Genomic DNA, 24,585 nt, shown 5'->3' with positions numbered 1-24,585 from the left:
GACAATCACTACTAGCGTAAGTTGTAAAAAAAAAGCACTACCTGATGTAATCTATTTATGTACAAAAAAGGAATTGTATAATGCAATATAGTGTATATATTAAAACTTCATATTAGAAACTTTACATATGTCTAAATAAAGAAAAATATCCAAAACAACCTATCTTAATTATCAAGGTAACGACAGCAAAGTCGCGTACTTCGAACCAGAAGGATTCGCATGGAAAACTTGCCTATTCTTTAAAGACTGAAGATCCCGGAAGTTCCCTTGAAGAGGTTCGTCGCTCACATCCACTAGAGTTCGCAATTCCTCAACCTAAAACAAAACAAGAAAAAAAGGAATTCCGCAGAGATGGTAATACTTGTTCAGAAGATATCCCATTTGGTTCCCGACTTATTAACCACAGGACGTAATGCAAACAGACAGAAGTAGTAACGGAGCCCCAGTACACAAAGTAGTCTTTGGTGAATTTCCTAATGAATCGGCTGATGGGGACAGGATCCAATTTCGAGGAACTGTGCGGTTTTTGAATGTCTGCGATATTGGAAAGCAACATTTGGAAGTCGAGGTTTTTACCACTCTGCAACTAAAGTGCCACTTTTTAATTTCTAATTTTTACTTAGGTATTCTTCGCGTAACATTTAACAGTGTCCAGTGCATCTTTACTTGACTTGCAATAGCTACCACTAATAACACTACTGTTTGTTTTAGAGTCATCTGGCGAACATCTGGTCCTTCTGCAACTTAAATTACTCGCTTCCGCTTCAATTTTATTCTGCATGCTATCAAATAGAAATTTCAGGTTTCAACGAACCTTGTAAACATAAGCTAGAACGACAATTCCGTCTTTTTCCTTCAAAGCCGACTCCTGCGTCAAATAACTCGCTTTGAAGAACACCACGTGCATTTCCAGAGGATAGTGAACATCATCAAAAGCGTGCTCACTCCCTTCCGAATCGTTTTTTCCCCAGTGAAAATGAAGTTGCGAAAAAACGTAATTTCCCAAAAGAGGTCCATCAGAAATGAACGGTCTTTCTTGGTTCCACTTTGCACTCAGAATCACTGAAATATAAAATGACAAACCTATTTTGACTCAGTTTGAAATTCACAAGTGTAACCAGTGTTGGTAACCTTCATCTTCTTCGGAGGGATGTGGAAGTTGTGCCAGACTAAAGGAGACACCTGCATTTCCACCGTATTTGTGACGTTTATGTTAATTGGAGATTCGTAAACTGGCTCTTTGTCTGCCAGAACTTGGAGATAATGAGGAGTTTGAAGATAAGCATCTGTAAAACAACATTTTTAATATCTTCATTGAGAGTTGAAGACCCACTTGGTTCAGCTGCCATACTACGAATTTAGTGCGTTGTCAAGTTGACATCCGATATGCGAAGACGTCACGACACCTTCTGCAAACTTAACCCAAAAACTGAAGAAACCAGTTTGAGGAACTGGGAGAAATGGCAGCGAAAATGGCAAACAACCCAAGACGCAATCACGGAAAGACTCAATACTCCTCCGGGAAACCTCGTGATGAATTACCATGAAGATTTAGTTAGAGTTAACAAAGAAAAGGAATTAATCGAATATGCGAGAATTCCTACAAAGTTCGATAAGTACAGAGGAACTCCTGACTTCTACAAATTACCAGATGCGCTGCCAGAAATTCAAAAATGTTTGTGTTGTGGCAAAGGACGAGGGCCCACTTATTTCGCGGTCAAAACGAAGCAACAACGTTTTATTGTACCTGGAGTCACCATGACTGGCAGCCCTGATCATATTTACAAAGAAAAAAACATTTTAAATGGGACTAGGTGCACACCAATAACTGTTGAGAACCTTTTCATCACCTTTTTCTTGTAGGAACATCTACAAGAAGTGGCAAAGGAGTAGTTACAGGCAACAACAGATGCAAAAGTGGTCGAAAGAAATTCAAAACATTGTCCCCCATTTTCCAAAATTTAAGAATCTCGTGGTGGTCGGGAAAAGTCTCGCGCCACTAGAAGAAGATGAAGAATCTGTTCACAGTGACGTGGAAATAAAAGAGGAAGGCGAAGAAAAGCCAGACAGCTCAGAGACACCTGGAGAAAATCAGAGATTAAGCTTGAATTTAAATGATCTCACTTTAGAACAAAACGCAAGGGAAGGTACGACAAAGTTGCGGGTATTCTTTGAGTACGATATTTCTTCAAAAACAATGTGCTCGAACACATTGGCTATTGAGAATACCAGCACGGCTACGTTGAGAGTGAAGTGGAAAAAAATTGAGAAATTTCGGTTGTTTCCAGAAAATTCTAGACACGACTTTGATAATTATTGTTTCTATTTTAATAAAACTGACTTGGTGATACTTCCAGGACAAAAGGTGGAACTCCCAGTTTGGTTCCAAGCAGAAGAGCCTGGACAGTTTTCAGAATGCTGGGAAGTTATAACAGTTCCTAAACTGTGGGGCGAGCATTTCCACGTTATTTTATTTCTTGAAAGTTACGCTTATTACAAAAATTTGAAGTCAAGCGTGGATGCCATTATTAGATACATAGATACAGAAGCGAAAAACTGTTTGATCGGTGATATTGTTCACGAATTAATTGACCAAGTAAAGTACGGGGAAACTCCATCAAAAGTTTGTGTCTATGGGGAGCCTCAGCTGTTTGAGCTTGCGAATTTCCTGAATGAACGTCCCCAGTTTTTGTTCAATCAAGTTCTTGTGGAGGAATTAAAACAGTTCTATGATAAAATAAAAGTAAACGAGGAAAAATGGAATTTTTGTATCGATAAACTGAGAAAATTGGCGCACAAAAAAGATGTGGAGTTGTACGGTGAAAACAAACTGGGAGAGTTGATAGAAATGCAACTCCGAAAAAAAAGTGATAAGTTTGAACACGGTCATGCTGAAAAAGCCAAACCAAAAAAGAAGAAACATAAGGGCACTTCTAAAGCTACAAAAAAGAAGACTGATGAAAAACCGCCGAGTGTAATTTCGAAAGAGCCCTATGAATATTTAAATCAACACAAATTAGCGAGTATTTTACGAAATTTCGATGCTCCAGTTATTCATAATTGTGAACGAGAGAAATATTTTGCTTGTTTCCAAGTTTTCGGGGCGCATCTTAACAAAATGTGCAAACAGCTAGAGACCCTCGAAAAAGAAAACAATTTTTTGATGGAAACCGTAATTCCGTCACCTCGATACGAGCTTATTCCAATCAGTGAACAACCCGATAGACTAATTTATGAGTATTTTGAACATCACTACATTCCTGTTGAAAGATTCGAATCATTTTATCCGTTTCGAGCTAAACGTAAACCGAAAATGCTGCAAGATATCTCTGAAACTGACGTCGAAACTTTGTACACAACGTACTTTGATAAAAGTCTTTCGTCTCAAAAGAAAGGTGGAAGAAGGGAGAAAACAAAGAGTTCCAAATCTAAATCAAAGAGTCCCAAAGAGAAATCGAAGAGTCCCAAGGAGAAATCGAAGAGTCCTAAGGGGAAATCGAAGAGTCCCAAGGAGAAATCCAAGAGCCCAAAAGGGAAATCGAAGAAAGGCAAAAAAGACATGAAGAACGAGGACTCTGTTCAGAGTTTCGATCCTTATTTGGAAACATTTGTGTATATCCAACCCGAGAAAATGTCGACTTCTGAGAGACCTGCCTCTGTACAAAAACCGGAAGATTATAAATACAAGCAGTATTTGGTGGTGTATTCCTGTCTCAGCAGCGCAGTGGATGCTGTTGTCGATACTTTACATTCCTTTGAGTGTGTTGCGTCTTACCCTGTTGTGGATGTGATAAATTCTCACTTCCCCACCACAGAAAAATAAAACCAAGTTGGGTCTACACTATATATTTTAGATTCTAGTCTATATTGTATTTTCTAACTAATGTAATAATAAATACTTATAAAAATTAATGGTGTTGTATGTAAAAGATATCTTATTCGCTTTGTTTCCTGTGGGATCTGGCATAGATAATATCTAGTTTCTTATCAACGGCTGGAATCTGGATGGGTCTCACATTTTTCACAATATTGTGTTGTTCACAAGGAGTCGAATTCATCTTTCGAAATTCTGAAACCTGAATAAACTGTTATTATCGAGCCCTCTCGATCATTTTGTATCCTCCACCTGTTGCCGTGAAACATGTATCGGTGTCGGGTAAATGATCCATGTAACGCTCTCAGTGTAAGGTTCTGTTGTTAGTGACCCTTGATAAGTATAATATCCCTTGCATTGTGCCTCTTCCTTGATCCAAGTCAAACAATCTGTAAATTAACGTTACGTGAAGCCATCACAATTACCACACTCATTACCACTTGGCAAACTAGTGGAGCTGTTAATTTTAACAATTTTTTTCACCGCTTCCGTCATTTTATTAAAACACGGATGTTCGTCATCATCTGTGGCTTTGAGGAAAAACGCGACGACTGCAAGCCCATCATGTTTATCCGCTGCTTCTTGAAAACTCGCATATTTCTTATTGTAATGAACCGCGTGAGATTCCATCGAGTACCTATAAAAATGTTGGTTTCATTGTTCCATTGTGTCGCTTTTTGTACTCACAGTTGTCCTTCAAAAATGTGTTCACATCCGCTGTGGTCATCATCGCTCCAATGGAAATGCAGCTGCTCGAATATGTACTGGTCTTCATGCAAAGGACCCCCAACAAGCACCGGTAACTCGCGATTCGCAAAGCGAAGAGTCGCTAAAATTGTAATTAAAAATCGCCGCCGTAATGTCTGTGGAAAATTACCTGTAAATCCATTGTTGCTCAATGTTGCGTCTCCTCCTTCAGCCCAATGGCCGTGGAATTCCAGAGGATCGAAATGATCGTAGTGATTTGTTTCGTCGTGTTTTAATACGATGGGAGATTGCACTTTGTGGAGTCTCCATTCGGGGACCATGATGTGGGCATCTTCTTCCTCTGAAACAAAAAATTGTATTATTAAAAGAAAGGGTTAATTGGATTAAAAAGATGATGTAGGCACAAGTTTAATTCCAAGTTGTTTGTTACAAACTATTATTGTTTTTTAGTAGTACGGCGAGGAATTTTAATAAGGATTCTATCAATCATGTAAGATTATCCAGGTACGACTCAGCTTATAAATATCTAGCAAGAAATTCATTATTATAGAATTTATGTATCTCTAAAACGGGATGAAAGAGTGATTGATGGGAATGAACTGAAAATCTCCAATTTTAGTTCAAAGTGTTGTTTAAACATTCGATACAGAAACACTGTTTTGCATTAGTTTTATGAAGATTAGTGGGCAGTGTATTAGCGAATGAGTAATATAGTAAATGTAGTATTAACTAACATAATTTGACTTGGGAATTACACAATTATATAACACTTATTTCAATGTCAACGTCTGAAAACCAATTAAATGTACAATTGAAAAGATAAAAATGTATTTTTTATTTTAATGTCATTACTAAGTTTCTAAAATTTAGTACTAAATTATTATGAAATTGTACTAAGTAATATACATGGTAGTGATATTCAAAATGTGTTTTGGATTAATATTATGTTTTTATAACAATATCGTTAAAAATTGACTTTATCTGTATATTGCTACAATATATTATTGTCATTTAAGTATTTATACTATATTTATTATTATACGATTAAAGTTTATGGTTTATTATAACACTTTTATATTTAAGTGATTTAAAAAAAAATGCGAATAGCAGTTATTAAAAAAAACTTTAAATCATTTTAAATATAAATTGGCATTGTTCGTCAATAATTTATTGTGATACAAAATAGAAATTTCATGCTTCAGTTGTAACTTATAATAACAACATTAATGAATTGAGTTTTACGTATCATTGTCTCAATAATTATTTACTTTCCAGTGTAAATGCGCAAAAATTTTGATATGTAATTGCCGTTATTGAGGATTCGCACCTGTACTTTTTGTAATTTTGATGCTAGAGCGATGAAATTCAGGAAAATTGCTTCTTCTAAGTTTTTATTTAACTGTACAAAATTTCAAAATTTTTTAGCAACCGGGACAAATTTTAGAAATTTTTGTTTTTAGAGCGGGCCAAAATTTTCCAATATTTTCTACTTTAGTAATTTTGTTGCTAGAGCTATGAAATTTAGATAATTTTCTACTTTTATTCTGTTAATTTGTTGTTCCAAATTTAAAAACTTTAAGCAACGGGAACAAATTTTAGAAATTTTTGTTAATAGAACGGGACAAAAATTTCCAATATTGTATATTCGTACCTGTAAATTTCGTAATTTTGATGCCAGCTTGGTGAAATTCAAGGAGATTATTGCTTGGGGCTTATTATTAAATTGTTACAAAACTTCAAAATTTTGAAGCAACGAGAACAAATTTTATATATATTCAATTAAAGAACAGGCATAAAAACTACCATCATATCGGTTTACAGAAAATCAGCAGTTGTCAAATTAGTTGCGAGATTAACTTAATTTCAATAAAATTATTATGTAAACCGGCCCTAAATGTTATCAATTAATCTAAAGTCAATGAGCCGGTTTACAAAATAATTTAATTGAAGAAATTAAGTTAATCTCGCAACTAATTTGACGATTGCTGAAATTTGATTGACGGAAAACGATCCCATGTCAGTTTAACATGATGTTAAGTATTTAATCGAAATTAAAGGTTTAACTTTGCTTCTGTAAACCGACCTAATATAACATTCGATATTTCTAGCATTGTAAAAGTCGGTACGTCAATAAACAAAAGTATGAATCATAAAGCGTGAGAAAATTTTTATTAAACTTGCCACCAAAATTTGTGATAATTTTTGGCTGGCTGACGAATAAATTTATACCCAGTGTTTCCTGAGTGGGCACTTATAATTAAAACTTAGTGATGAGCCGACAGTTATTGATCGATTTAAACATGATAAGATTACAGATATAATCGCCATTTACGTATGTAGAGACATTTTTCGTCGAAACTGTAAAAATATATTATTATCTGCACCTACGTAATTAATATCTAAAAAGTACCTACGAATGGGACCATGTTATCAGCACACTGCATCTAATTATATTATTGATCTGTTTATCATCAATAAAATTGTTTGATTGTATTCCGCATTATTTACTTTATTGTCGCTGAACCAAATTGAAAACGAAGTATTGAGAAAACACAACTTTCTCTTGATTTTTTTGCATTTTAACAACCCTAAATTTACTAAAATTACAAATTATACCATTTTCAACATTATTGGGCCCACACAAACATTCGCTCTTCGTGGGAGCTGCAGGTAGAGGACCGGTCATTATAGTACTGATAAAACTCAATCTAAAACACCTTTTTTCGTCACTAAAACCGCACGCTACAATGAAAGAACTGTAAACATTAAACTGACCGGAACAACGTCGGTGAGTTTATACCACTCGGGCTCCCTGCGATTCATGCTCAGCCACACTTGCGCACAAGTAGTAATTCCATATTTTAGAGTTTGGAATTTAAAGTAAAGCAAAAATTAAATAAAATTTGTTTTAACAATAAATAGATGACGGTCACATAATCAAATTTGTTAATCATAAAAGTAAAACTCAGACGCAAAAGAGGTGGGAATTTTACGATTGTTGTGTGTCGTTGTACTTTTGATTGAACGTGTAGTACATGACACAAGGTAAATATTTGACTTTGTTTGAATGAAAGGTGAGAATGATGACGATTCTGCGTAAAAATGAGCAAACAGAGGTGTTCAAATTGGGTTTAAGTTAAATTATTTATGCGATAAACATTGTAAACAAAATAAGATATTAGGTAATTTAATAGTGGAAGGAAGCGCTTTTTAAATAAAAAATTCCAGAACACGTAAAATAGTCTACTTTACGATCGCGATAGTAGTTTGAACGAGACATTATAATTATAAACTTTATTTATAACTTAAAGCCAACGGATAACATTATCGGCAGATATGAATATCGCAATTATCGGAGGTGTTCCACGCTGCTAAAAATGGTTCAAGTAGGTGGTAACTTCTTCAGCATGGCATTCGCATCTAATTTTAACTAAAGCACGTGATGTGATTAAGATGAACAAATTTATTTAAAAATTGAAAATTGTTCAAGGTCAAATATCACGCGGTATTTGATGAATTGTCTGATTGAATTTTTATAAGCCCCAACAATAATTCTGACGTACTTCATTAAATAAACGTTTTTTGTTTAGTGTTTCGAAGCATTAGAAAATAAAACGTACTGAAAACAAACAGGAAATTAATATCAGTCTTTGCGTGTCTCAAAATTGTGCACATATTTAAGTATCACGTGTCTAACAATTTGCGCGAGCAAAATTAAATAAAATTCAACGCTAATTAGCGTGTTGGCTTGAACGTTTTTTTAAAGATATGTGGATATGTGTGTTACGACTTTATGGTTTATTTGGATAGACACTTCAAATATGCTGTGACGAACTTCATAATTTGTACTAAAGCACGTGCTTAAATGCTCACTAATGGATAAGTAGTAGTCAAATAAACACTGACCTGAATCCATAATAAAGTCGCTTTTTGAACTGTTTGAAACTGTATTGCCCATTTTACCGTCAATTTCAGGAAAACTTGTGTGCATATTCATGTTGTCTTACAAGTGACTCACTATCAAGTGTACTGATATCTGATAAAATTTTCATAAGTTGATCAATAAAACTATGTTTAGACTTGTGGCGTTGCTCTGTTATTTTTCCCGGAATTTTGATAGTAATTAATTTTATGTCGTTGTCTGTATAATTTGTGTTATTCAATTTTGAGATGTTTTTTTGTTTAGCTGTTTAGGAGAAACATTCCTTTTCGCGCTTTTGATTTTTAAAGAAGGCACATTTAAAGTTAACATTTAAAAAGTTGAAAGTGTTTATTTTATTAATTTCAGTATAGTTAAGAGAAATATTATGTGGATGTTATTGCATAAGAGTAGAACTAATAAATATTGTATTAATGAAAAAAAAATGGTATAAGCAAAAATATCTTAAAAAATTAAACATGTTATAGAAAGACTTCAAGTTGTTGGAAAGTCAAATATTCAATAAAGATTTCACACGTTGCCGATATTACTGAATTGGCATTAAATTTAACTGGTGGTAAATCTTGATTAAAACAAACAATCGTTTTTTCACGGTTTTCCAATTTTAAAACTCAGATTCAAAATTTTGATAGTTAAATAGAAACAGATTAGTTTTCAAAAATATCTCTAGTATCGTGTACAAAAAACGTTATCATTGCCAGCTCATCGGCAGGGCGAAACCAAATAGATTAAAAAAATGCTGAGAACTTTTTTTGTTAATGTGAATTACCTCATTCAATTCATTTTATTCGAATTTTTTGCGGGTTCAGTAACACATCATTATATGTATTTCGGAAAGTGATGTGCCGTAAAACTAGAAAAATGCGAATTTTTTAATATCGGTCGCCGTACAGGGAATACTTGTTTCTAATTGGACCTAAAAAAAGTCGGATTTGTGGTTTAACCTGTCGAATTTTAATTATTATTATTTATATGTTTCATACTGTAAATTTCTCACAGATTTTCTTAGAAAGGTTACGAGAGCATTCTATTTTGTTAGGTGTCGATGAATCACGTTGAAAGAATTTTGTTGTTTTATCTAATCCAGATCTGCCACCAGTTAATTTTAATGCACTAATTTTTATGATACCCTGTAGAATTAGGAGCCATTAACAATTGCTTATTAATACTTTTTTTTTCGTATTTTTTTCGATGACAAGAATCTAAATATTCCGTAACAATCTTTAAATCATCGCCATCTCACGTGCTCTTCATTGTAAAGTATCGACAAAGCTTGATATTAAGAATAATCGCAACAATTAACACTTTTTCTTTTAAATATTACTTAAATTAATACATCTGGCGATAAAAATTATCACCTCTGACGAAAAGAATGGACCAAAAGCAAAAATTGGCAGAAATAAAAAAAGCGTCATTTGCGATGACAAATCTGTCTTGTCATACTTTTTAGTTCCGGAAAAATGTCAGTGATTAAGTAAATTATGTTGGACACGTACCTTCCCGAAATTATATTTTTTCTTATATTAGGACTTTTGGTTTATTTCTTTTTAAAGTGGTTTTGCAACTGCAATAGTAATGAAACGCAAATTTACACATATCGGTACGAAGACGTTGAAGGTACGTAACTGCATTAGTTTTAGACAGATCTACAATTCTTTCTAGGTCCTCATACTTGGAAATATAATTTTGAGATCAAGGGAGAGAACCAGTCCCCGATCAACATTTTATCCGTTTGTGCAGTCGTTGTTCCTTCTGAAACCATAGCTGCTTTAGATTTTACCGCGGAATATCATAACATTCCGTTGGAAATGAAAGTGGTGAATGATGGCTACACTGGTGCTATACATAGTTGGAGTTGCATCTTCTAATCTGTTATTTTTGTAGTTGCGATTTATAGCACATGGCCGAATAACCGAAAACCTCTCATATGTGGAGGACCTTTATGTGATCAGTACAAATTATTCTGTATGAGGTTCCGATGGGGGCCTAACGATGAAGAGGGATCAGAACACATGATCGATATGAGAAGATATGCAATGGAGCTGCAAGTCACTTACAATAAATGTTCTTGTAAATGTATTGACATGGCTAAGTCCACACGAACTTGTGCAGTTGTTGTAATAAGTTACATGTTTGAAGTAAGTCAAAGTGTTCCCCCAATTTCACTTCTAATCCCTCTTTTTAGGTGACAGAGACCGATAATCCATATTTTGAGACTATTATTAATGCCTTGAAGTTCATACAAAATCCTTGTAAAAGTTTCAATATGAGACCACTTCCGATTAGTTTGATTGCACCTACTTTTACAAGAAGATATTTTTCGTATATTGGGTCTCTTACGTATCCTCCTTGTTCCGAAGGAGTGCGATGGATTGTGCAGCCTGAACCATTAACAATTTCTTCCGTTCAGATTCGACAATTTCGGAAGTTAATGGGGTACCACGGGTATATTTTGAGCAATACAAGGCCCGTGCAAAACAACAATAACAGAGACGTTACTTTGTACGAGTGAATATACTTGTGACTTGGCTAGTTTTTTATTAATTTAATCGCTTTTGATATTGGATATTGGTAAAATTTAAATTCGGCGCTAAATTTATCTTTGTAGTTTTCTGTACAACCACATTATTTGTTACCCCAGATGGCGTGACTTTGACAATTACTTGTCAACAATTTTGACGTTTCTGTCAGCCGTGTCTACAATTTCGAATTAACTTCGAATTCTCATTGTGCTGGGGAACGTTTGGTTCTTCAAATTGAAGAATGCAGTCTTCAAGTGGCGCGTCGGTCCTTCAGTGGAGCTCCGATAAGAACCACATTGATCCTGAAAGGTACGCCAACATAACCTAACTTTTACATATGTTATGAACACGTAATTCTTGTAGATGGATTTGTATCTACCCCGCTTATATCAACAGTAAAAAGACTATAGCTCAAGGCAGGAGAATAACTAAGGAAAAATGCGTGGAAAATCCCACTCATCAAGAAATGAGAGATGTTCTTATAGCTGCTGGACTAAAAGTCGGGGTTGAAAATAAACTCTACAGCAGAGAACGAAGCAAGGAGCTTCTGTACCGAGGTCGTATTCGAGTCCAGTTGAAGAATAATGATGGCACTCCTATCAATAAAGATTTTCCTTCTAGAGACAGTGTCATGGTGCACCTTTGTGAAATGATCCCCAAACTAAAATCTAGACTAAATAAAGCCAGTGGGGAGCAACCACAGAATACTGCAAGTTCTGGCAAAGGCAAAGGAAAAGGTAAAGGAAGGAGATAAACCTATTGTAATCATATCTTTTTTTTATTATATTTACAAAAAATAAAAATTCAACAAAATTAATCATCCATCAATTAGCGTGGGGTCTTGCGTAACAACTTCTTGTCTCTTTGCATCATGAACCTCTTGATCCTGTTTTTCCGCGGAAGGTTCGTTGAAATTGGGGAACGGAGCTCCAACAACGCGTGCGGGCATCAATCTTGGCCGTGGTCGCCTCCTCTCTTCAACATTCCTCAGTCGAGACCTTGTTTGTGGAGCTAAAACAGTATTAACCAGTTGCCTCAGATTACTCCTAATGGCATCGATTTCAAAATCGCGAAGTCTGGGATCAGAAAGTTGCGCCAATCGATTCACATGATCCGTGATTTGTTGTGTTATAATGCGTTGTTGTTCCACTGAGATAGGTCTCGGCTCCCTCTGTCTTCTTGGCACTCCTCTTTGTGAGCCTCTTCTTGGAGGTGCAACTTGACCTACAATGTTCGGATCCGTTTCGCCGGTTATTGTGTCGCCAGTTTCCCTTTTTGTAATCTTGTTTTGATTCTTCGGATCTGATATTAATTTTGTATTTTTATGAAAAAGAGCGAGCCCCACATCTAAAAGTCAGTGTTGCTATTCAAATATAACTTTTGAAGATACTTACCATCTAAATGTTTTGATAGCAGACATTTGCATATCTTGGTTTCTGGGTTGAAATCAGCTTGACCGGTCGATGCGGCACAAATGTTTTCACACTCAGATTGCGTCGTAGTTTTATCTACGAGATACGAGAGATTTTGTCCTGAAAACCGTCATAAAATTAGTTGCTCTAAACCAGTAAATTCAAACCTAAAAAGGACGATAATACTACACAAAAGACTACACTTTTTAAACGCATTGTTACAGTTCTGGTGGTAGTAAACGTTGCTTCTTTTAAATATAGCATGAAAGTAGCTGAACTTGCAAATTCTTAGAGGAAGTGTATGAATTTGTTTGTTTAGAATTATGGATATTGTTGTGGTCTACTTTACTCTGCTTGTTTTGAATAAATAAAGCAATAAAGTTTGTTATATTTTTGTTGAAATTGGAATGTTTTCATTTTATTTACGGAAAATATTTCAGTCGGGAAATTGATTAGCTCAAATTTATTTGAGCATAAATATGAAACATCACTGAGAAGTATTCGTTAAATTGAACCTGAAGTTATCAAGAACGTAGAAATTTCAAAGAATGCCATAAATCATAAGTTTATGAAGTGTTTACCTAATTGCAATAATGTGGTATTATCAGGTTTCTTCTTGAATATTTATTTGTTGTAAAAGCGTATTTTAATTATTGCTAATTAGCACATTTTAATGTAAACTGTGTCATCCTATAACATGCAATAAAAAATAAAAGAAATGGGCGCATCCACCATATTTCAATTGCACTTTTATTCCGTTTACTGTTTACTGAATTTTTAAATTCCAAACTTTCATGAATTCTAAATCTTTAAAAGCTCTGCAAAGTTTTTTCTTCGATATTCCAAACTTGTTCATCTTTGATAAAATTAATTAAATCGCCACAATTTATATTCTTGTATGCGTTTTAAGAAAGTTCGTTAAAAAGACATCAAAGCAAAGGGTTCATTGGGGCTCTAATGGTACATTTTAGTAGCCTACTTTAAGTTGGTAAAAAATGCAAGCGCTGGCTTATTATTTAATGATGGAACAAACCTCCATTAGCCTTGACGTCAAAAAATATTAGGTTTGTACACATCAAACAGACATTATTTATATTGTTAATAAAGTTATGGCAATAGTAACAATTTGTGTTATGGTTTTAGGTAATTATGCATTGATTAGATCGGTTGTTGTAACCAAATTTGGTGCAAGTTTGTCAACCAGTCTCTCTGTGTGTATTCGATTATTCCCAATAATTCGCCAGAGTAAATAAATACCAACTTGGTGACTGCACTCTAAATCCGGTATAAATCAATGCTAATGCCATCAGCGCAAACAGTTAATTCCATGTTCTTTAATACTAAAGTTATATTTTAACAAACTGATCGCGTTTCAAACCGATATCAATTTTTATATTTCGTTAAATTTCCCGTAGAGGAATATAAAATTTTTATATGCTTACGCACAAGTTTTCGCAATTTCATTTTAGATTTTTACTCGAAGATTGGAAGAAAGTATTAGCCGTAAAATGTGACAACTAATTCTGCACTGGAAGTATAGTAGTGCGGCTGTACAATTTATTTGAAAATGATGAAGCAAAACTACGTATCTTCTCATGGAAGTAATCGAAGGTTGAATTACAAACGTGATGGATGAACTAGGGAGGTACAGGAATACCTCCCTGTGGAGTAACTAACGATCAATATGCTTGCTGGTTTCGGTTTATCTGTCAATTGTTCCGATCCGTAAATTCAATGCAATTCGGGTCAGTATCTAACTGCGTTAATACAACAATCTTGCAATTACTATTGACTTTTGCGACAGTTATGTTTAACCAATTAACCACACCAAACACCTGCTTCTTTGATTTAATGGTTTTCGTTGCAAATTACGTGTTTCAGGCCAATAAATATTTACTTGCCTTCACGTTTAAATACATAATTCATGTTTTATCCACGTGTAGGATATGATACAAACTGGTGTTGTTTACCACGGCTTCAAATGTATTCAATCGGAGAATTGGTCGAAGAAGAGATCGATCGCTGCTTGATTACTTATCAAGTAATATAACATAACGGTACTCTAATAAATCTTCATAATTAGACTGTTTTTGTTATTTAAACCCTCCATTTTACTTGTAACAGATATTTATGTGATTTTCATGTCTGGGCGAGGTAATAAAGACGGCGAGTCCAATAAAGTCTTATTATGTACGTACAACATTTACGGTCCAAAAACTGTTTTTGTTTTGCAAGTTACTCAGTGTGAGAAAATCAATTCTTTGCAATTCATCAAATTATTCTTTGTAGATTGTAAATAAAGAGACGTTTGAAAATGTTTAATACCGAGTTATTCGTAACTTGTAACGAAACTTTAGTCTCTATAGAATAAACTACTTTCTAAGTTTCCCACAAATGGTTTTGTTGGGAATGAGTTAGTTTTTAACACAATGAGAGTGTTGAATTTCGTGCAACAAAACAAAAAAAATATTAAAACGAATAATACCTAATTAAAGTCTGTTGCTGTTGGTATTGCAACATTTTAAATATCGATAGAATCTGGCGAGCACGAAACATTATTTTAGTAAATGCAGGTGAAGTGGACCAGTCAGAAGTTTTAATCTCTCATTCATTCCATTTCACTACAAATATAAATTATGAAAATTTATAGTCAATTCTAGAAAATTTATTGGTGGGATATAATATAATGGCTACTACAAAGGGTGTAACAGAAATGAGTACAGGAAATTAAACTAGTGGTCTTGTTTTGACAAATTTTTTTTGTGCGGTTTTCCAAAAGTCGAGCTCAGTTAAACTTGATTACATGAATTATTTTAGTTTTAATTTTACCGGTTTCGGGAACAGATCATTGTTTTACGGAAAGTGAAAGTGTTTAAACCTCAAAAAATTATTAAAAATGTTAATTTTTCAAACGTCGTATTAACCCGACATGGTGTTGATTTTCGGAAAGGTTGGCCAAAATGCTGTTCAGGCTAACAGGCTTTACATAGGAAGATTTTTGAGATGTGCACAGTTTTGTTGTGAAAAAAATTGTAGTCACTTTGAACACTTTTTTTAATTTCATTAATGAACTGTTGAAGTTTTAACAACACGAAAAAAGTAGGATTTCCTGTTTTCTTGGTCAAATTTGATTTTTTTTACTTATTTCCTGTTTTAAATTAGTCCATTAATTTTTCATAAAAACGGCACGTGTCTAAACATCGCGTTGACACAATTTGTTGTTGTCCATAATTTACGAAACAATAATAATATAAAATATGCCTACGAGGGTCACTTAAATATTCCCAAATTATTTTGAAAAAACTTGAGAATTTCGGAAAACCAGGCGAGGAAAAAGTTATTTGTTTTATCGAGATCTACCACTAGTTTAATTTAATGTACTTATTTCTATAACACTGTAAAATTTTTGTAATAATCTTGTAACACGCAATATATTACAAACTATAAGCATTCTGGAAAAAATTTTCAATCTATAACGTTCTTGAAGGTACCAAAGTTTCGTTAAATTTGGTTAATGTTTTTTTACTCATGTGCAGATTTAGAGTACCTATTGGACTTAAGAAATTCAAATTAATCTAATAAGATAAACAATTCTTTCAATCACTTATTCATCATGATAAAAGAACTACTGTTTTAAAGGTAAGAGAAAATTTAAATCAATTGCTAATCTTTAGTAGAATTAACCGCTAATTGGTTGTTAAATTAACCGCTCATTTACTAATAGATTCCATCACTGAAACCGCTAAGCCAACTGCTGAAAACGCTAATCCTTTGCATGTCGCAATTCTCCAAACGCTTTCATTCTTTGTTTTGAGTATTTGACATGAGTGTATAATAATATTGTGATTTTGTAGAGCTTAGATTTCTGAATCAAAATATTTAAAATTAAGGAAAATCATAAATCTAAGAGAATAAATAATAAAACAATATGAATTATACCTACTTATTTAGATATTGATGAAAATCTAAAATATTTGAGGAATTCCATTAAGCCAAGAAAATCAAAGGATCTTATTTAATAAAGACGCCAAATATTATAAAATTTGTATTTTTAATTATGATTATTTTTTTATAAATTAAAAGGTGTCGTTCAATGTACCTGTGAATAGTGAAATAAAAAACCAAATGGGAAAGCCGAATTGAACTTTTGTAAAAAAGTCTAAAAAAAACTTAATTCAGCCACATATTTGTTGAGGATTTATAATTTCACATTAGAACGCGAACATTTCGAACAATTTAAGAAACTTCTTCCTTTCTTGATCGTTTCTCTTGGTAGTTCTGAAAATGTCATTTATTTGTGTTTTGCAAATCTTGGAATGTAGCGCATACATCCAGTAACTTGAAGCTTGAAATGTTAATCATTTGAAAATTCGCTCGTGACGTTCTCATCATAAATGTACAATCACTTCCAAAGTTCACGTCAAAGCGCTTGTCGGCAGCGCAAGTAAGTTTGTAAGCGTGCGAGCCTCGTTATTGAAGAGGAAACTCCGACTTCTAGCATTCGCCAGATTCTCAAAATGACAATTTCTTGCGCGTATTTGAAACATTCGTCATTCTGAGTTGTATCAATCATGGCAAGTGTCCGTCAGGTTTCCTCTCTATTACTTAGATTGCATTATCATTTCGCATTACTCATCGTCTTTCCTATTAGATTCTTTCACGAATTGTATTCCCGTTTCTTCGAATTGGTCTCAACATGTTTTTATTGCCTTGCCGTATCTGAAATGTTCCCTAGAGACAACACCACACGGTGTAGGAGTCGAATAGAAAAATGCGTTCCATGGCATAAATAATTCAGCGGTTCTTCAACCAATCTGCAATTTACATTATAAAATCTATTGTAACTTACTTTGTCTTTTCTACGAAGTGACCCCCTGTGGTAACTTTTCTCATCTTCGGAGAGTAGGTATCCATTAATAAAGAAATGTTAGAAAGAAACGTACACTCAGATGGGAACATAAATTTTTGCGTGGATTATGAATAATAGACGAGTATATTTCTGTTAGACGTCTTTTTTTTTTAAATTTCAATTCTGGAGTGTTGCGTTGAAACCCCTGCCAGGTAGAGTGGCAATAACAAGGAAATCACATGTTTTTGCGAGGATCAAAATTAAATTCTTCTCACGGAACTCACCGAGTTTGCACAGAATGGTCCGGTGTCATGGTGCGTTGTGAGACTTTCCGTCTCTAATGTTAAATCACCTATTCAGCCGCGAGCACGTAGATATGTAAACGGTAAATTGGAATAAGGTCGCTGGGGATACTTGAAAGGGACCGGGCCAATTTCGGGAAACGCCATAGCTGCATGTTGGGACTGTTTGGAGCGGTGTTTTTAGACGCACGAAAATTCCTAAATGCAGTTGTAATTAAACTCTATGGGTTAAGAACGAAACGTTTTTAATGTAGACGAGGGTAAAATTGTACGAGAATTTTTGGTGGTTTGCTAAATCGTAGAGCTAATGCACTTTTTGTCGCCTTTGTTTGGTTAGATCCATTTGAATTACACACAAAAACGGAGAGCACTTAACTTGGAGTGGATAATAACATTTACAACAATAGCGTTTCAAAGAATCGTTTAACTGCAATTAAACCTAATTAAAATTGACCCGGCGCATCCACCATTTCCGACGCCCGGATTTTCCCACTTTTGCATCTATAATGTTACTCTAAAAATTTTCAATTTTTTTCTGTTAAAACAGTTTATTGTTGGATAGTTGTGAAAGACACGAAACAAAAAATTGTGTTCTTGGCAAACCAATAAGTAATTTATAAAACTAGCTTGTGTTAGGTAATTGCTTTTAACTCGATGAGATTTTTATCGCTCTGATTCGTCTTTCGACAAGAGTTAATCTAATTTAAGAACGCTTCAAAAAGGTCTTCTTTTTGTCCCTCAGCATCGCAAAACAAAAATTATGACCACTGCCTCCATTACATTTAAATTTAGCAGACTTGCATGTCTAGAAATAACTTTATGGAAGAATTTTTCTCGTTAAATCTATTTATAAATTTGTCGTATACACATTTACTTTTGATGTTAAAAAGATATTTGCTCAAGTAGCGACCAAGTTTGATAACACGAATCTTCAGTGCTGCAATTCATTAAAATTTATTCGCAGCGCTTCCACTGAAATAAATTTTTTGATCATTACAATGTTTCTTAAGGCTCGGATTTTAGGCCAAAACTGGAACTCGTTTACTTGGTGCTTTGTGCAGAAAATAATATTATTTTACAGACTTAATTAAATATAGTGCACAATTTTATACAGAATTTTCCACATGAGGCAGTTCCTCTAACTGGTAAACGAAATAACCAAATTTGTGTTTAACTGAATTCAAGGGAATTGAATTAAGCAGATTTAACTGTAGTTTACTCACTCTTTAATTGCTGCTTTGAAGCTTATTTATATGCGGCTGATGTGTCGATGAACGTGAGATTTCAAATTTATTGTTTTGTGTAGTTTTCCAAAACAGTTTAATCTCAATTCAGTGCAGCCAGCATGGGGTCAATAATGCGAATGAACAACTGTTTTTTTACAGGTTTACAAATATTTTGAAGTTAACAATTTTCAATGTTCCAGCTTTTGTTGGTTTTTCATCACTTGTGTGTCAATAAAAACCGAATTCTTTTGTCTGGACGATAAAACAAAAATGGAGTTTTTTTGTTTGATTTACTGGATGTTGTAAAACAATAAAGCATTTCGAAGCGTAATTAAAATAAGTAAATGGCAACATCCGTGCTTCACATGTATTTTTTGTAAAATAAAAGATCCAAAGTTCGTGCAGCATAGAATATTTCAGCAAATTTTCACTTGTGGCGCTGCCAACACGCTGAAATGAAACATCAAACTTTACAACATAAGAGAACAAATTTCCTCGTCTGGCTTTGGACCAACATATTTACCACGAGTACGCCAAAAATAGTAGCAAATTTAATGAAAGCAAAAAACTTTATTTACATTTTTTGTAAACTGTCATAAAAGGAAATTCAAATAGCAAGGTGCATCAAATTTATTTCATAGAGATTTATGTTTTATTTTTAAACACAAAAAATCCGTCAACCGAGGTGAATTTTATATTTTTCAAACTGCCGTCATACGCAAGTTGTGCGGTGGCGGCGTTGAATACCTTTTTCTTTTATTTGGGTCAGCAAGTGATTGATTGCGATTTTAAATTGATTATATACAGCGCCCGATATCTGAAGGTAATGTTTCGTTGGAGGTTTCACAGCCTTCAAATTGTGATTTCTGTTTGTAAATGGTACAAAGAGACCACTCAGACTGCGACACTTAAAAACAAAGAGGTCTTCTGTGGCGACCAGCTTCGCCTCGCTTTCCGCGCTGACCTTATATCCAATTAGAAAAATATTCTTCAAGTAAATCATTGAATTAGACGAGTATTTATGAAGTCTGGGAAAGCTGGAACTGAAATGCTCTTTAAGTCAGCTGTTACCACGCCATTCGTAAAATTTCAACTTCCAGACACATTTTTATTGAGCTCGAGAAATAATTTAAATGGAGTTTAAACATCTGGTTCTTACACAATAAATAAAGCTTGATACAAATGAAACGAACTCATTTTGAATTAATGCGAATCGGAAATGGCTGTATTAAGTTTAATTTACAACAAGAAAAGAGTTTCCGGTGTATTACAAACAGGCTAATGACGTACGTCTGGATTTTAAATATACTTTGAAAATTGTTTTTTGTCGAGTTCAGGTGTAATATCGCTATATTAAAATGAATTTCTTTTGAGTGAGCTTTTATGGATATCTCTCCGGTGACATGACATGTGAAGATATTAAAGATATAAACGGAACTATATTGGGCGAATATTACCATATGAAAGCCCCAGATTTATCTCTCCTCCCACGATCCATAAAACTTCATTACCTTTGTCCCCTACAAGCTAAACTTCCCAACTCAATTACTAAATATAATACGAATTAATTCCATTTTGCTTACTCAAAACTTTGTTTTTTATTTCCTCCGATGCAATCAACTTTCTTGTAACATTCATTCCGAAGTAGTAATAGGTTTTAGATCGATGATCGTGATGGCAATAAAAACGGGGTAAGAATTGGAATCAACCGAATTACGGATAAATGTGGGATAGATACTTTACATTCAATTCCGATACAATTCGAATAACGAGATCACCACTTTACCCCTTGAATTATTGCTGGTTCATGTTCACACTTTACAACCCTTGATACTGTTTATAGAACGCCCTCCACCCAAAAATAAGCACGCACACGAGTCGCTCATGTGTTCAAATCATTTCGTACGCAAACTTTGGCCAGCGAATTATTTGTTTGACTGCTTCTTAGGGAGTAAACACAGGTCGGTTTTAATAGCGACATGGGACAAAAACGTGATGAAGAATCGTAGTCTGTAAAGTTTAACACAATATTTAATCAAAGAACGGTCTGAAATGGGATATTAACTTATTTTGCGTTGTCTCCGGTTGGTTTGGATAAAGCCGAAGCAAGTCTGCGCAAACAAGCTTTTAGAGGATATTATGCGAATTATGTTTACTTGACCATTCAATTTTAGAGATTTAATTGTTGGATTAATTTCGGAACTGTAGAACATGGAAGGGACAACAATGCGTCGTTTACAAATTGACAATTATGTTCTCTTCGAATTTTTAATGCAGCGTGATAATCGGTATATTTAGACCCCAGTTGAAGTTAGAGTACGGTAAATAATGTCCTTGATAATGTATAATTCATAAACTAGGTCGCATTTCCATTATACGTCACGCTATGCCTCTAGATGAATAGTATCATTGTATTTATATTCAGCGCAAAAACCTAACGAATTTCCTTGAGATTTACTCAATTTTGTGGCGTTTTGTAACATTGAACTAGTTTACATAGAATGATGCCGGTTAAATCAAAACAAAAAGTCCGGATCTGTTGTAATTGTAAATTTAGCTTTTTGTTTGAAGAGCGAGCATGCAAAAATTGCCGTGTTTTAAATTTGGACGATAATTTAGTTTTGGGATTACCACGTCAGTGTAAGAGTAATCTGAATTTTCGCGTACGAGAATGAAATATTTGAGCTATTGGAAGTGGCGAGGTTATTTTTTCACATGTATCAATTTTATAAATGGAGTTTTCTTTCCCTTCTGGAAGTATTTTACTGGCGACAGGGCAATTTTCCACGTATGTAGATGGAGTTAGATGGCTTTATTTCGTTAATAAATAATGTTGACGTTATTTTTTATTATTTTAGGATAAAAAGGAATTTATTTGAGTTCCGGTTTAAATGTCATCAAATTAGATGAGGCCAGATTTTAAATATTTTCAAGCTTTCTCTACATTTTGGGTTTCCAAGATAAATGGCTTTGTTGGATTCTAAAAGAATCTGATTTTTTTGCATTCTTAGCACTTAAATATTTATATCAGATTATCATTCTGCCTTGATTAATTTTTTTCCTCTTTTGGGTTTGCTCTAAAAATTACATTTTCTAAAATCTTAGTATTTTGATCTTAAATTTTGAAACTTGGTACAACAGATAATAAATGAGTACACGCCTTTCCAAATTTTGACGCTGCGGCGCCAACACAACTTAAAACACAACTTTTTTACAAACTTTTTGAAACTTTTGGGTTGTTCTAAAAATAAAATTTGTAAAATCTGAGTATGTTGCTTCAGAATTTTGAAATTTAGCGGAGTTAATAAAGGAGTTAAGAGTCACAACCTCCCAAAATGTATTTGCTGTGGCCTGAACTCAACCAAAAATATACAATTTTGAAACTTTTGGGTTCGTTCTAAAAATAAAAATTTCTAAAACTTGTGTATGTTGATTCAGAACTTTGAAATTTGATACAGTTAATAAATGAGTTAAGGGTTTCAACCTCTTCGTATTTTATTGTTGTGGTGCTAACACAACTAAAGATACAATTTTTTTTTAAGAATTTGGAAACTTTCAGGTTTGCCGTGCAAATAAAAATTTCTAAAATCTGCGTTCGTTGCTTCAGGATTTTGAAATTTAGTGCAGTTAATAAATGAGGTAAGAGTAGAAACTCCTACAAATTTCATTATTGTGGCGCTAACGCAACTAAATATACAATTTTTATAAAATTTTGAAATTTTTGGGTTTGCCATAAAAATAAAAATTTCTAAAATTTGAGTTTGTTGCTCGATAATTTTAAAATCTGATGCTGTTAATAAATGAGTTAAGACTAGTAATCTCTCTAAATTTTATTGCGGTAGCCTTAACACAGCCAAATATATATATTTTTTTACACAATTTTGAAATTTTAAGGTTTGCTTTAATAATTAAAATTTCTAAAATCTCAGTCCGTTGCTCCAGAATTTTGAAATTTGATGTAGTCAATAAATCAGTTAGTATTCACAATCTTCTCAAATTACACAACCAAAATAGTATATTATGAAACGCGTTTCATAATGAACATTTTGCCGCACGCACGTTTTTAGGACACGACGAGCGCAGCGAGGAGTGTGATAAAGTAGTAAGTGCGGCAAAATGCATTATGAACAAGTATCATACGCTATTTTTTCTATTTCGCCTTATTTTAAACGAAAAAACTTGATTTTGAAATCTAGGGAATTTTAGGGTAGTTGGCATTTGCAAAATGTTCGGGAAAAAAATTCGAAGTAGCCAAATCCAATTTCAAGAGAGCGAAGATGTTGATCATGATCATGATGGTTCTCTTGCATCCAAAGAGTTTTTCTCCGATGAATTATTAAGCCAAGTACAACAAGAAATAATGGTGTATTGATCGATTTATCATGGTTTATCAAAACCAAAATCTAAATTGTCAACGTTGACGGCAGGTTGACGGTTTGTCTGCTGCAAACCTAAGAAAAATAAATGCTCCTGGAAATATTGGCACGGGATTGGTCCATTACGATACCGAAATACGCTCAAACGCGTATCGAAATATCTTCATTATGAACGCGAAATAGAAAAATACATTTTTATAAGATTTTGAAACTTTTAGGTTCGCTGTAAAAATAAAAATTTCTAAACTTTAAGTTTGTTACTCCAAAGTTTTCAAGTTTGGTACAGATAATAATAACTTGAAAGTAGCAACCTGTCCAAATTTTATCGCTTTGGCGCCAACTCAACAAAAATGCATTTTTTTCACAATTTTGAAACCGAGAAAATAAAAATTTCTAAAATGAGTCTTTATTTTATTTTTTATAATTTTTGCGGTGTTACTGGATACTCCACCCTCGGTCGATATGCTATTTGTACGACAAGCACACACTGCCATAATTTAATTAACGCTAAAGACGAGTTTAATGCGGTTAGTTTGATGGGTTCGGCGGACGTATATTCCATCAATCATGGTATAATTTAAAGTGGCTAGGCTTGATTGTCTATAAGCTGATTATTCATATCCGGATGAAGCGACCTCGTATCATCGCAATTAGATAATTTAATGATGCACGTCAAAGCAGCCGACGTAGAACTCTTTACACTGCCAGAAGTACGTCCTCATCAAATTAAGTTTCTTAAAACAAAGCGTGTATTTGATCTACGAGCACATCTCTCGTTTAAACTTGACACACTATTAATTTTTGGTATTACATCTCATTTGTCTCAGAGGAAATCAGAGAAGAATATCTTATTTCTAATTTTTCACAGACGAGGGGAAAAATAAGTTATGCGGATACAATCAGGTTTAATTTTCGAGGTTTTTGGTGGCATCCATCACTGTAAATCCAGAGACAATTACTGAGAGCTTAATCCAGTTGAAATCTTCCGTAAATTGCTTTTATAGTTTTAAACCCAGTCTTTAATTTATGGAGTGGTTAGATCTAATTTAAAGCAGATCGTTTGAATCAGCAACTCAGCACCAGAGCAACACACCTCTCCGCCAATTGCCGGGAAACCACGATAGCTTAGGAGCTTTACAAGACTCTTCTCATTTCTCAACTAATTAAAAGTTAACCTGCGTAATATATCTTCTGAGGTGATTAAAATAACAAGAAAATTGCTCTTATAACGCGACGAGAAAGTAAGACTTATATGTTAAAATATAATTTTCAGACTTTTTTCAATTAAACGTCGCCGTTTTCGTCTTGAAAAAGTTTCTTCCTCTTGAAAATATTATTTATAGTTATTTGTAAAGCTGTTTACATTTCCAAATCCG

The 24,585-nt window shown here is 33.9% G+C and overlaps 6 protein-coding genes across 7 annotated transcripts; 3 read left to right on the top strand and 3 right to left on the bottom strand.

Moving 5' to 3' along the window:
- Window positions 1–41: 41 nt before the first annotated feature.
- On the bottom strand, window positions 42–1,349 carry LOC148172990 (carbonic anhydrase 3-like). The gene is made up of 5 exons (XM_088039823.1): window positions 1,334–1,349; window positions 1,110–1,286; window positions 815–1,062; window positions 362–586; window positions 42–315 (listed from the first exon to the last, which is right to left on the bottom strand). The coding sequence occupies exons 1-5, from the start codon at window positions 1,347–1,349 to the stop codon at window positions 172–174; spliced, it is 810 nt and encodes a 269-aa protein (XP_087895949.1). The 3' UTR covers window positions 42–171.
- On the top strand, window positions 1,200–3,827 carry LOC148172989 (uncharacterized). The gene is made up of 2 exons (XM_088038699.1): window positions 1,200–1,814; window positions 1,864–3,827. The coding sequence occupies exons 1-2, from the start codon at window positions 1,387–1,389 to the stop codon at window positions 3,821–3,823; spliced, it is 2,388 nt and encodes a 795-aa protein (XP_087894825.1). The 5' UTR covers window positions 1,200–1,386; the 3' UTR covers window positions 3,824–3,827.
- A 3-nt stretch (window positions 3,828–3,830) lies between these two features.
- Window positions 3,831–8,607, bottom strand: CAH3 (Carbonic anhydrase 3). 2 transcript variants are annotated; one of them, XM_088038700.1, is made up of 6 exons: window positions 8,489–8,607; window positions 4,752–4,922; window positions 4,562–4,703; window positions 4,312–4,511; window positions 4,127–4,263; window positions 3,831–4,076 (listed from the first exon to the last, which is right to left on the bottom strand). In XM_088038700.1, the coding sequence occupies exons 1-6, from the start codon at window positions 8,577–8,579 to the stop codon at window positions 3,936–3,938; spliced, it is 882 nt and encodes a 293-aa protein (XP_087894826.1). In that variant the 5' UTR covers window positions 8,580–8,607; the 3' UTR covers window positions 3,831–3,935. The 2 variants fall into 2 exon arrangements, with proteins under 2 accessions (XP_087894826.1, XP_087894827.1); XM_088038701.1 differs by lacking the exon at window positions 8,489–8,607 and adding an exon at window positions 7,199–7,406.
- A 1,396-nt stretch (window positions 8,608–10,003) lies between these two features.
- On the top strand, window positions 10,004–11,034 carry LOC148172987 (carbonic anhydrase 1-like). Its single transcript, XM_088039685.1, has 4 exons — window positions 10,004–10,139; window positions 10,185–10,358; window positions 10,407–10,660; window positions 10,708–11,034. The coding sequence occupies exons 1-4, from the start codon at window positions 10,004–10,006 to the stop codon at window positions 11,032–11,034; spliced, it is 891 nt and encodes a 296-aa protein (XP_087895811.1).
- A 130-nt stretch (window positions 11,035–11,164) lies between these two features.
- Window positions 11,165–11,866, top strand: Srp19 (signal recognition particle 19). The gene is made up of 2 exons (XM_088038792.1): window positions 11,165–11,353; window positions 11,408–11,866. Exons 1-2 carry the CDS (start codon window positions 11,286–11,288, stop codon window positions 11,796–11,798), a joined length of 459 nt encoding a protein of 152 aa, XP_087894918.1. The 5' UTR covers window positions 11,165–11,285; the 3' UTR covers window positions 11,799–11,866.
- On the bottom strand, window positions 11,862–12,586 carry LOC148172985 (uncharacterized; the record flags this gene model as incomplete). The annotated part of the gene is made up of 2 exons (XM_088039822.1): window positions 11,862–12,391; window positions 12,439–12,586. Coding segments are annotated over 2 exons (678 nt in total), but the record flags the coding sequence as incomplete, so codon positions are not given.
- Window positions 12,587–24,585: the final 11,999 nt, after the last annotated feature.

This window comes from Gnatocerus cornutus, chromosome 6 (assembly GCF_029298725.1).
Source record: "Gnatocerus cornutus isolate USDA-ARS CGAHR chromosome 6, icGnaCorn1.1, whole genome shotgun sequence".
Classification (NCBI taxonomy): Eukaryota; Metazoa; Arthropoda; class Insecta; order Coleoptera; family Tenebrionidae; genus Gnatocerus; species Gnatocerus cornutus.
Note: the sequence above shows the minus strand (reverse complement) of the source record. Positions and strands in the feature narration are given on the sequence as shown.